Source organism: Camponotus vicinus, unplaced genomic scaffold (genome assembly GCF_025532165.1).
Source record: "Camponotus vicinus isolate PSW18456_S1 unplaced genomic scaffold, iyCamVici1.0 SCAF_1, whole genome shotgun sequence".
In the NCBI taxonomy this organism is placed as follows: Eukaryota; Metazoa; Arthropoda; class Insecta; order Hymenoptera; family Formicidae; genus Camponotus; species Camponotus vicinus.
Genome location: NW_028141945.1, coordinates 4,955,444 through 4,968,524, shown reverse-complemented (window position 1 = coordinate 4,968,524; position 13,081 = coordinate 4,955,444). Strand labels below are relative to the sequence as shown.

Here is a 13,081-nt window from a genome sequence, read left to right as displayed (position 1 = left end):
CAGCGGTGATTTTGAGCGGAATATTGTTTATTAAGTGAAATAATTTATAAACTTTGCTGGTAAATTTATACAAATTAAACAACTGATTTGTTTGTTGGATATTCTCATCGTAGGAAACGACGTCAATGGGATATTTTGGTTTAGATTCAATATAGTTACATATATCGGAATCTAGATAATTTATAAATAATACTGAAATAAACGGAAATTGTATTAATGTTTAAATTATTATGCAATATAAAAACGAAAGATTATATAATTATCGACATTTATTAATACGTCTTGTTTATCAGCACGGACTTTTTTAATTAGAAAGCGATTAACGTAATTCTATATGTTATATATATATATATATATATATATATATATATATATATATATATACACACATATATATATATATATATATATATATATATATATATATGATTAAACAATCAGCAAAAAGTATCAGTAAGATTTTTTTTTAAAACAAAAGATCAAATGAAATTTATATATAACACAACAACACAACACGAGCATGAAATATTGAATAATATATGTTTTAATAGATGTTATAATTGTCAAATTTTTCAAGCAAGCATTAAAGTATAAAAGAATATGTGTGTATGTCAGTATATTTCAATAGAATTAACTACACGTAATATGTGTAATAATGATGACACATAATGTGCAATAAATGGCTAATATAAATAAAATAACAACTTAGAGAAGAAAAAGAAGAATATAAAATGATTTTTTTCACTTATATAATATGGAAAATCATATTATTTAATGTCAGGAAACCAACATATAAATTATATGTTATATCACTCGTAATAATCGAAAGCAAAACAAATAATAAGAACTGGCATAAGAATACAAGAATAGTGATAGTTCCGCAGCGTATATGTAAATAATCTCTAAAGTTATGTTTGAAAAAAATTATGTTGAAGCTACTTTTGATAATGTTTTTACATAATTTTTCTTTTTCCAAAAAATAAAAAAGAACAGAGCAATAAATTGTAGTCAAAAATGTCTTATTAATACGTTACTAATTATAAACTTGAAATTTATTAACTTAATTTATTCTTTTTTTTACTCATATCAATATTAAGTAGCCTATAGTTATATTAATTTTAGTAGCATTCATTTTCAATTATATTTACATAAGATAAAATTCATAAATCATTTATGTACTCTACTTTAAAATTTTTTTCTGAAAAATCTCACAACAAAACAAGATCGATAACATATTCATTAAATAGTAACATCGATAATTTTTAAAAATTTATTGTTACTTAAATCATTTGTGTACTCTACTTTAGAATTTTTTCTGAAAAATCCTATAATGAGATAGAATCAATGATTACTAAGTAATAACATCGATAATTTTTAAAAATTTATTGTAATTCAAATCATGATTCATATTTTATAATACTTTTTTGCAAGGATTTTTATTTAAGTAGTGCGTAATACTTATCTATATGTATCTATATGTTATCTATATATATGTATATATATGTATCTACATATACATGTATTTCGATATCATAATGTATAAAAATATCGTGCAAGAGAGTGTAACACTTAGTTATTTTTAAGAGACTTCTTAAGAGAAGTGTATTAAAATACATTTAAAAAGTATCATGTTGCAAAAACCTATTTGTGCTGTTCTTACAATTTTCGTTCTAATAACGATGCTACAGGCCAGTCGTAAGTATCCAAATATAATATATAAGTGTAATTATAAATAAAATGAATGTGTAATATTATTTTCCAAAACTTGGATATAGTAGTAAGTAGAATATATATTTTATCTTACATATTTAGAGAAACTGTAACCTTTTTCAGTCTGTGTACTTATTTTCTGGTAAATTAATTTGTCAAATTTTAAAACACAGATTTATGCAATGTATTAATATACAAACAATATTTTAAAAAATTTTAAATATTTTAAAAAATACAATCGCTATTATTATAAATTTGTTTCAAAATATAAGCTTGCTCTCGACTTTTGATTATTTATTATAGTGTATATATTATATATATAGATCTCTAAATATAATCTCTAAAAATAAATTATATATATATATATATATATATAAAATTAAATATATTAAAAATATAAATATATTATGTATTTGACTAAGAGAGACAAATTTTCTGATTTACAGCAGTAGATGCCGAACCTGACACCGATGACAACAACCTAATTAACATCTTATCTAACATATCTTCACTATTGCCAACTGGTCAAACTGCAAACAAATATATAAATAGTATACTGGAAATTACACAAGGAGTACATTTACCATGTATGATATATTCCGTCGTCCCATGGGAATTCAACTGTACTCGAGCCGAATATTAGTTTTCGGCCGAAATTTATTTTCTTCTCCCATATATCAAATATTTGAATTGTAAACATCATTTAAATAAATAAGAATTTAAATGACATACAATTTCTCTTATAATAAACTTTATATAATGTATTAGTAGTTTTATTAAATAAAAACTCTGCAACATTTAATTATATTTGTTACATAATGCAATATATATGAAAAAAACTCTACAATGTGTGTGAAAATGTTTTTTATAATATTGTTATAAGTTTACATAAAATGCATTTAATATTAAAAAATAAAATTTTTTAGAGATTTGAAAAATCTTAAGTTAGTCACTTTACGTTAATAAACGTAATATTAAATATTTTATTAAAATAAATATAGATACGTTTACTTTAATAAACATATTACATTTATTTTAATAAAAAAAATAGTACAAAAATATAAAATTCAATAAAACTAATCGCTTGGCAATGGCTCTATATGACATATGATATAAATCAAAATAAATAAAATAAATATAAAGGATAAATAAGAACCAGACGAGGATTTAAGTCATATAAATCCTCATCTAGTTTTTATTTATTCTTTATATTTATTTTGATTTATATCATATGTTACCATATGTTACCTTACACACACACACATACTCACATATTTATATATATTTTTACACTCATCCGTTAATAACATTAAGTTTTATGATAAATTTTACTGATATTAAACATATAGAGCGTTTTCTCATAATTTTTTTACATGTCATGATAATATATAATAGCTATAATTGTCATGATAATATATAATATAATTACTCTACTACTTGTGTGTGTGTGTACGTAGATATAAATTATATATTATCAATTATTTTCTAGCAAAATATTTTAACTCTACTAAAATAATATAATAGACTATATTATTTCAATTTCCTAAATTGAAAATAATATTCATTAATAGAAATGAGCAAAAAAATCGACATTTTAAAAAATTGACAAATTGATAAATAATTGTTTGCTCCTGTGTGAAAAAGCATCTATATATATATAGATGCTTTCTTGGTTTTCAAGAGGAATGTTCAAGCTTTAATTTGAGCTTTATTTCATCTCAATACATCATACAAATCATGTGTGTGCATATGTGTACGTGTGTGTCTGTGTATATGTGTATGTGTGTGTGCGTATGTTTATATAGTAATGCATTCCGCAACGCTTTGCAAGAAGAAACAATTTAAGACAGGAAGAAATAAGAAATTTGATTAAGAGTGTGCCAAGGAATCGAAGAATTAATAAATTCGAGAGGAGGCAATACGTATTACTAAACATCACACACACAATACATGTACACACATATACACACACACGCACGCACGCCCGAACGCACGCACACGTACACACGCACACGTACACACACACACACACATGGGATTCCTGCTACGTCGTTGATTATCCCTGGCAAAAATGAGACGTTTGTTTGGCGTTTACATGAACGTTTGTGGAAGTTCGTCGAGAGTTTAAAAACGATTAGTAAAGAGTTTGTAGAACAAAAATTGCAACACTGCAGCGTTTAAAAGACGTTTGTACGTTATAGCGTAAACGTAAACGTTTGAAAAGTCTGAGTAAACTCTGTACACGAAGATGTATCAACGTTTACTGAACGTACTCTGAAAAATGTTACCTCAGCATTGCAAAACTTTCATGTAACATTATATAAAGAGTTTGTAGAACAAAAATTGCAACACTGCAGCGTTTGATAAGCATTCAAAACCCAACAGCGTTATGTAAGTGCTCTTACAAAGTTTGAAAAGCATATAAACTCTCAGAAAACCCTCACTCAACGGTTGTTAACGCTTTATAAAGTTTCTTATTTTCGCCAGGGATGGATAACGCCAAGAGCAGGACACATGCATGCATATATACATACACGCACGCACTCACACAAAATTTAAATCTGACCATGTGGAGCATCTTAGTTCAAGTTACACTTCAATTTCCTTTTTGAAAAAGTTTTCCACGATAACTCATTTCTGAATTGCAGATTTTACAAGAGAGTCCATTTTATAACATTGATAAAGGTCACAGAAGATTGATTAAAATATGGATTTGTTAAGAAATAAATGAGCCTCAAAACTCATACATGTTTGTACCCGAGAGCCGATTCTCCTGAGCAACGCAACAGTTAAAAAAAAAATTTATTTCGCATTTCTCACAGTCTATCTTCAACGTCCGCCATTTTATAAAACATTTTTGTAACTCAAATTTGGTGTTCAAAAAGAACGTTCAAGTTTTAATTTGAGCTTTATTTCATCTCAATACAATGATTTTTTGCTGATTTATTACTATTAAAAGATATTAAAAAATTATGCTAAAATTTAATGGCCCGTTTTTTTACGAGTGAGTGTATATATATATATATATATATATATATATATATATATATATATATATATATATATATATATATATACACACTCACTCGCATATAACGTCGCGTAACGACGTATATATATATATATATATATATATATATATATATATATATATATATACGTCGTTACGCGACGTTACGCGCAAAAAATGCGACAATAACAGAAAACAAAATAGTAGAGGCAGCAGTCTGTAAAAGATAAGTAAATATCAAGGAGCATTTTTCCATATGAAATTAGCACTGATAACTACACGTGTCAATTTTGTCCGTGAAAAAAGTCGTTTGTATTATTAGTTCTGCTTATCTTTCCGAGCCAACAGTTAATGCAAACCTGAGTGCGCGATCATACGTTTATTGAAAGAAAATAAAGAAAAATATTTATATAGATAAAAAAGACATTTATATAGATAAAAAAACTTGAAACACATAAAATAAGTTATAAATTATCAATCTTATCACTATTCGCAATCAAAATTGGTATGTATAATTATAAAATATAACATTCGAAATATTAATTCGACATATTATAATGTCTTTTTTAAATATCATTTGCCATTTTTATCGTGTACACAATTGGTACTAATTTATGCCAGCTAGAATGTCAAGCTGTCAGAAAATTATATTAGATTAATTATTTCTTCTGACAACTGACTGAAGAAAAAAATGATAAAAGAAAGATCGCCCATCCGAAAAGGCTGTCTAAAAGAAACTTTGACGAGATAAGAGACAAGACAAAAGAGTATAAAAGTATAAAAGAAAATTTTTATACTTTTTAGTTAAAACCAATAATTCACAAAATGAAGATACCAATTCTTGTTTTTTGTCTGACTGTAATATTTGGAAATATATCCTGCAGGATATATAGTAAAGAAAATGTCGATTTAATAGGAGGAACTGCGGGTAAGTTATATATCATATATAATTTCAACATTATATTAACATTATATATAAAAATACTTATATAACATTTAAATATTTGTAAAATACTTTCAAAATATTTTTAAATAATATACTATGTAACAATAACTATATAACATTACTATTTAAAAAACATTTCGATCTTTTTCATGAAAATTTGTAATATTTTTCAGAATTATATTAATATAGCATTGAATAACACGTTATGATACCTAAAATTTATCCAATGTTACACAGTGCAATTTGTTATCAGATAATCTTTTAAAATTATTCTTTTACATATGTGTGCACGCTTTTTTAAAATTTATATAAGTTTATAATCGAAGAAGAGCTATTTACTTAATATCCTTACACATAAGTTAATATTCCTTACACATGATTGTTATATACTATATATATATATATATATATATATATATATATCAGGATTGGGAAGTAACGCGTTACTTGTAACGCCGTTACTGTTATAGTTACTTTTTTTTGGTAACGAACTGGTAACGGCGTTACATTTTTTTCTCTGTAACTGTAACGATAACGTAATTACATTTTTTTAGTAACGATAACGAATTTAACAGTTACTTTTACCATTACTTTTCATATTTTGAAAATACTTATGACATCGTATTTCTGTCATATTCAATTTTTAGTCATCGACCGACATTTATATAAAATTCGATAATATTTCGGATGAAATTTATTGCTCTGAGAGGTGTCTGTGAAGCTGATACGACAATCTACGAATTTAAAAAAAATACTAAAAGTTCTGATAGCACTTTTCATAGTTCTACAGTTCTTGATAAAAATTAAAGAGTTCCGCATTCCTTATATTAAAAAATCGAAATCGAAAAAATGTCGTGCTAACTTCGCGAATCTAGCACTCTTCCCTCTAAAGAACCAAAACGCGTTGAATATTATTATTTTTAGCAAGAGTTTCCAATAATTCTGCTATAGTTCAGCCTATATATGCAATTTCAGACCGATATTTCAATAATTAATAATTTTTTATGAATTTTTCCTCGACCAGCACGACACTTAATAAAAATATGTCGTGCTGATGATTTTCCGTAGTTTTAACGGCAGTTCTGGACAGTTTTACAAAAGTTCTATTCTTTAGAAACATTTTTTAAGCAGAGAGATTTTTTAAATAATTATTTATGAAATAGTAAACTGTCGGAACTCTGCGTAAAAATGTTTCTAAAGAATAGAACTTTTATAAAACCGTCCAGAACTGCCGTTAAAAATACGGAAAATTATTAGCACGACACATTTTCACTAATTGTCGTGCTGGTCAAGAACATTAAAAATTCATAAAAAATTATTAATTTTTGGAATATCGATCTGAAATTGCATATATAGGCTGAACTATAGCAGAACTGTCGGGAACTCTTGCTAAAAATAATATTCAACGCGTTTTGGTACTTTGGAGGGAAGAGTTGTCGTGCTAGATTCGCGAAGTTAGCACATTTTTTCGATTTCGATTTTTTAATATAAGGAATGCGGAACTCTTTTTAATTTTTATCAGGAACTGTAGAAATATGAAAAGTGCTATCAGAACTCTTAGTATTTTTTTGAAATTCATAGATTGTCCTGCCAGCTTCACAGACACCTCTGGAGCGATTAATGACATCATTGGTCAATCACAGTTATTTCATTCTTCTGAGGAATGGATGTGATTGGCCAGCTTTTAAGTTTGACGTAATATCGGACGAGAGCACAAAAAGAATGTAAATTTAACTGTATTTATAAATTTAAATTTAAATTTAAATTTTTTTATTTACATGTGAAGTTACATGTTAAGTGCTTTAAAATCTATATCTCTTTAAATTTTTTACGGTTTTGTAAATTTAAAATAAAGAATTTGTTGCTTTTATATTAATATTTTAATAAAAAATATTACCAAAGTAAATTTTTTATTTAATTCTATCTTGTTTTAACATTAAAAGTAACGGGAAAAGTAACGAACCGTTACTTTTGAAGTAACGGTAACGGTAACTAGTTACTTTTAAAAATAAGTAACTAATAACGGTAACGAGTTACTTTTTTTACTCGGTAACGAATAACGGTAACGAGTTATTTTTAAAAAGTAACTTTCCCATCCCTGATATATATATATATATATATATATATATATATATATATATATATATATATATATATATGATACAAATATTAAGCATTTTTTTGTAGAAAATTTCTATATTATATGTACATATATATATATATATACATATAATATAGAAATTTTCTACAAAAAAATGCTTAATATTTATATCTCTCACGATTGTGTCATTATAAAATTTTTCCAGGTAATGAGAATTATGATATGAATTATTTCGATGTACCTTTGGAAAAATCTCTCTCGAGATACAAAAGAGCCAGTACACTATCTCCAGTTACGGATTTAATAGATATGACAGGAACTGGTTCAACTGATTTAACTCAAGCTATGTTAGATTTCTTCAAATTTATTACTGGCTTATTGACTGGACAAAAAGGCTCATGTCCGATGGAAAAATTGTCTGTCGAAAAGTTAATTGAAAAGTTGATCGGAGAGATAAAGAATCCGATCCAAGCAATCGAAACTATAATTTGCTTTATTTTTAATACTACTGAAGAAGAAACGGGTTTAATAGAATCCGCATTATTAAAAATTATTACAAAATTTTTATGCACGATATTTTTACCAGGACTACACACGATATTGAGTAAAATAGCAAAGATTTCTATATTGCCTGAAAGCATCAAAGTTCTGATCACAGCATTTAATGCATTTTATGAGGTCTTCAAAATAATAAAATGTTAAGTAAACAATATAATAAAATTTAATTTCAATGAAAAATAAAAGGAGAATAAAAATGTATCATTTATAAAAATATATTTAAAGACTTGTATGTTTAATTATCTTATAAAAATTTTCGATTTTAAAATAGCATCATTGTTGGAATATCTTATCACAATAGAATTTTAAAAGAAATTTATGATGTTAAGAAGTAAATTAAAATTAAAATACATATCAAAAATTATTAAAATTAAAATGGATAAAATTATATGAATTAAATAATGAGAATAACTTAAACATTATTCATGTAAATTAAGAACATGAGTAGTGTATTATAATATATTTTTACATCTTATAAATATATAGAATATATATTAATTTTTCTAATAAGTAGAAAGATATTGTAATTTAAAAATATTTTAATAAATTCTATGCTACATGATGTACAATAAAAATAAAATGATTAAACTAGTTGTAAAAAGATTTTAATTTTTTTATATATATATTACACACACATTCTCTTTTTCTGTTTATACATAAGAGAAACATTATTAATGAGATACATAAATCTCATAACAATTATTTTACAGAAATACATATATATATATATATATATATATATATATATATATATATATATATATATATATATATATAAAATATATATATATGTATCCAGCAAACACCAAATAACATTTATATAATTGTTAGTAATTTCCCACTCAACAATATAACTGTTACATGTTATGTAACTGTTACATAACATGTAACAATTATATTGTTGAGTGGGAAATTACAACTAACAATTATATAAATATTATTTGGTGTTTGCTGGGTATATATGTTTCCGAGAAATTCACACAGAAACATATTTAAACAAAGATATGACCAAGAAATTTACATCATTTCCAATTTCTATTTCGCAATCTATTTAAAAAAAACAATTTATACAGAATTCTGAATTAACTTATATAAACAAAAGATAATTTTTCTATCTATTATTGTCAAAAAAATAATCATTATAAAACAAATATAAATTTCTGCATATTATTGAATCCTTATTTAAGCATTTATGTTTAATAGTCATCATCATCATCATCTGTGTATTCGTCTTTTTCTAAAATTTTCGATACTTCTTCTTCATGCTCTTCAATCTCATATTTAGACAAATGTGGTTCTCCTTCCATAAATTTCGCAAACCTGAAAAATTCATACAGTTGATAAAAAGATTTACTTCCTATGTATATTGCAATATTAAATGTATATAATCGAAATTATATAACCTTATAGGATCTTTTAATCTTAAAACTGTCTTCCAAGGATTGCATTCTGGACTAGAGCAATAGTTTTGTAATTCTTTTAGAGATTTCCTAGTATGCCGCATTCCTTCTTGATAATATTGATCCTCACTTAATAATTTTCGCTTTTCCGGAAACACAGTTTGCCTTGTTTAAAAAAAAAATAAATAAGAAGCAATATTATCTTTTTATGCGTTAAAAACAAAATTAAAAAGTATATAGAAAACATTTTTAAAATACAGATAAATGTAAACATACACGATACATAATTTATTATATCCATATATTTTAAAAATTTTGAAAGTATTATTAAAATTAATGGAAATTATTATGTATCAGACCAACTTAGAAAATATTTGTAGCATTTCTTATATACTTATACTGTTGGTAATAATAATATTTTTGAATAAAATTTAATAATTCAAAAATCATGATATGCGATCGATTCTCTCATGTTTTTTTAAATAAAATGGATAAAAGAATTAACACATTTTATTGCAAATTATAAATATACACAATTTCTATATATACATGTATCGTATAAAAAATATATTCAGAAAATATGGAATAGAAAGTATTTCATTATACAGAAACTAAACAGCTTAAATAAACACCCTGTTAAAGTAGTGCTTGTTAACAATTAGCTTTACTAAAAACCTGTTAAAGTAGTGCGTGTTATGTTGTTAACAATAAGCTTGTTTAAGTTTATGCTTGTTTAGTTAACAATAAGCTTGTTTAAGTTTTGCTTGTTTAGTTAAAAAATATATAAAATAAAAGCTGATAAAAATAAAATTACATATGATTATATAATTGCGTATTAATTCTTACACTACATAATATTCTTAAGTATTAATTAATACAATTCACACTGATATGCTATAAAATATGTTTACAAAATCACAAAAACTTATATAAAACTATCAAAAAAAGCAACATAAGCAGAGAGGATATGGTATGTGCATAACGGATTTGAGAGCTTTATTCGAATAATTCGACAATAAAATTTTTATACAACAGCAGCTCTGTGAGATAGTGTGTGAATAACTGATTGCAGAAGCAGAATTATTAATATTCTAGTCCTATATTGGTCGTCTTATATGCTTACCAATACCTCTTTCCTCGTTCGAGCGCTGCCTTTGGAAAATTATAAAGAAGTACGAGTATAATGCAGCATGAAAAGGATGCCTCATAAAAGTGACTGCTATTATATACCATTGCCAATCCTATAAGCTGTATAAATATAAAGTTATTTTTATATCAATAAATCCAGAATAAATTCAAAAATTATATCAATAAATAAATTTAAGAAACAAATATTTTACTATATACACAGCATACCTGCAAAAACCATTGTATTATTTGTTTTGTTCTTTTATTGGTAACTGGACCAAAACGATAACAAATTACAAAGCTAATCAGAGAGGTAACAAGAATGTACCACATAACCCATTCTCTGTATTGTACTATAATTAAATGCGTATTTTCCCACAATACTTGAGCAAGATAAAGACTCAGTGGTACAGCAAACATTAAGTACATAACTTTTCCCTTAATGAATAAAAGATAATTTAATAGATATTTTTATCAAGAATTATATTTTCTCTTCAATGAAATATTATTATGTTAAAATAATTACCCGTGGTATCAATTTTCCTGCCATATATGTTAAAAGTATAATCGATAAAGTGACCCCAAATATTATGCCACAAGCATAATAAAATAATGAATTTCGACTCAATATATGTGCGTACCAGAAAATAATAATACCTATTATCATCATTGTCAATCTCCAAACATTGATACCTGATAAATAATAAAGATTATTAATTATGTTAACACACAAGAAAAATAATTTTATTGTTAGATTCAGATGCTTACGTGTTTCTGTTAGATTCGTTATATATCCAGATTCATTAGAAGATTCTATGTAAACTCCTATACATGTATCTTCAAAAGGGTTGATTTTTAATTGTTTATGTTTTTTTGTATCAAACAAATTAAAGTTCCACGATTTCTGATTATCATTGTGTTTTTGATGAATTTCTTCCGGGGTTTTGCCATCATACAAAGTATAGGAATCTGAATTAATATCCAGATGCATCTGTAAAAGATGTTAGATTTATATTATAAATATATTAAAATACTCTCTATTAAAGATATATATATATATATATATATATATATATATATATATATGTATGTATGTATGTATGTATGTATGTATATAAAATTCTTAATATTATTCTTATTATTAAAATTTTTTTACAGTCATAGTTCTCCATATATGTGCCAAGTACTTTGACGTAGCAGTATGGCAATACGTTTTTAATCCAGGATTATTATTTTCCACAGTATCACCTGCATTGAGAAAATGTACTTCTGCAACATTAAATCAAATATATGTCAAAATATTTTCTTACAATTAAAATATTGAAAATTAATATCTATACAATTATCTCGCTCTATTTTCAAGGAATAAAGTTTATAATTTTCTTGTTCTTATTGATATAAAGGTATAAATTGTATTATAGAAAAAAATTGATTAAAAAATTGATTGAAAAATTTGATATTATAATTTGATAAAATAATAAATACTTAAAAGAGAAATTGAAAAAGAGTTGTACATATAATATAGAAAAGATTTTTTCAAAGCAAAAAAACATTTACATATTTTAAACTCACGGTAATTGAATGACACATGTCAATATTTATTTTATAAATTATTAATTTATGTAAAATATTAAATATATCCATAATTAGTAAATAGATTCCGATAATAAAACTCCAAAAACAACTCCAAAATGTAAAAAACTTGCATCGTACCCAAAACATTTAAACATATTGTATGACATATTGATACATGGCATTATATTACAATTAATATTTTCGATAACATATTAAACAGAATGTAATTCTTGTGTGACTTTATTGATAACGTCAGATTATTTCAAACATATTTTTTTTTATTGTACAGGTTATATAGGTTAGATAGACTTACTCGGCTCTTCGAGAATACGCGCACAAAAGGAGCAATGAAGCAGACAGAGATATATGAAAATCCATTTCATTAATACGGCCGTTTTATCCATTTTTCTAATTATACAAACTTCCCCTTCATACGTGCTACGTCTATTATCATGCTGATCGCATGCCGACACCACGAAAATAGCGACAAAAAATTTGAAATATGTCGATACAAGAGCAAGAGTTATCACGAGATAATCGACTATCGAATATCGATCGATTGTTGTAAAATCTCGCCATTAAATTTTTGTAAATAGGTATGTAACGTAAAATAGCGCATATGTATATTTTTTTAAACGGAATTCTATATTTTT

At 25.0% G+C, this 13,081-nt stretch overlaps 2 protein-coding genes and 1 long non-coding RNA gene across 5 annotated transcripts; 2 read left to right on the top strand and 1 right to left on the bottom strand.

Moving 5' to 3' along the window:
- Positions 1-1,544: 1,544 nt before the first annotated feature.
- Positions 1,545-2,512, top strand: LOC145973512 (uncharacterized). Its single transcript, XR_014439494.1, has 2 exons — positions 1,545-1,695; positions 2,157-2,512. It is a non-coding gene; the product is annotated as an uncharacterized LOC145973512 (long non-coding RNA).
- A 2,528-nt stretch (positions 2,513-5,040) lies between these two features.
- Positions 5,041-8,929, top strand: LOC145973010 (uncharacterized). Of its 2 annotated transcripts, none has more exons than XM_083102133.1 (3): positions 5,041-5,225; positions 5,346-5,648; positions 7,973-8,929. In XM_083102133.1, the coding sequence occupies exons 2-3, from the start codon at positions 5,546-5,548 to the stop codon at positions 8,467-8,469; spliced, it is 600 nt and encodes a 199-aa protein (XP_082958259.1). In that variant the 5' UTR covers positions 5,041-5,225; positions 5,346-5,545; the 3' UTR covers positions 8,470-8,929. The 2 variants fall into 2 exon arrangements, with proteins under 2 accessions (XP_082958259.1, XP_082958249.1); XM_083102123.1 differs by having other exon boundaries at positions 5,342-5,648.
- Positions 8,930-9,236: 307 nt separating this feature from the next.
- On the bottom strand, positions 9,237-13,073 carry Nemp (Nuclear envelope integral membrane protein). 2 transcript variants are annotated; one of them, XM_083094838.1, is made up of 8 exons: positions 12,742-13,073; positions 12,010-12,122; positions 11,622-11,844; positions 11,380-11,546; positions 11,082-11,291; positions 10,855-10,973; positions 9,729-9,890; positions 9,237-9,645 (listed from the first exon to the last, which is right to left on the bottom strand). In XM_083094838.1, the coding sequence occupies exons 1-8, from the start codon at positions 12,830-12,832 to the stop codon at positions 9,522-9,524; spliced, it is 1,209 nt and encodes a 402-aa protein (XP_082950964.1). In that variant the 5' UTR covers positions 12,833-13,073; the 3' UTR covers positions 9,237-9,521. The 2 variants fall into 2 exon arrangements, with proteins under 2 accessions (XP_082950964.1, XP_082950961.1); XM_083094835.1 differs by having other exon boundaries at positions 10,849-10,973; positions 12,742-13,063.
- Positions 13,074-13,081: the final 8 nt, after the last annotated feature.

Bases quoted from the DNA above. Each gene is read 5' to 3' on its own strand.
- LOC145973010 (XM_083102133.1), top strand. From the start codon at position 5,546: ATGAAGATACCAATTCTTGTTTTTTGTCTGACTGTAATATTTGGAAAT. The intron at 5,649-7,972 runs GTAAGTTATATA...AAATTTTTCCAG, and splicing joins TTTAATAGGAGGAACTGCGG to GTAATGAGAATTATGATATG.
- Nemp (XM_083094835.1), bottom strand. From the start codon at position 12,832: ATGGATAAAACGGCCGTATTAATGAAATGGATTTTCATATATCTCTGT. The intron at 11,547-11,621 runs GTAAGCATCTGA...ATTATTTATCAG, and splicing joins AACGAATCTAACAGAAACAC to GTATCAATGTTTGGAGATTG. The intron at 9,891-10,848 runs GTAAGCATATAA...TTTTTAAACAAG, and splicing joins GAACGAGGAAAGAGGTATTG to GCAAACTGTGTTTCCGGAAA.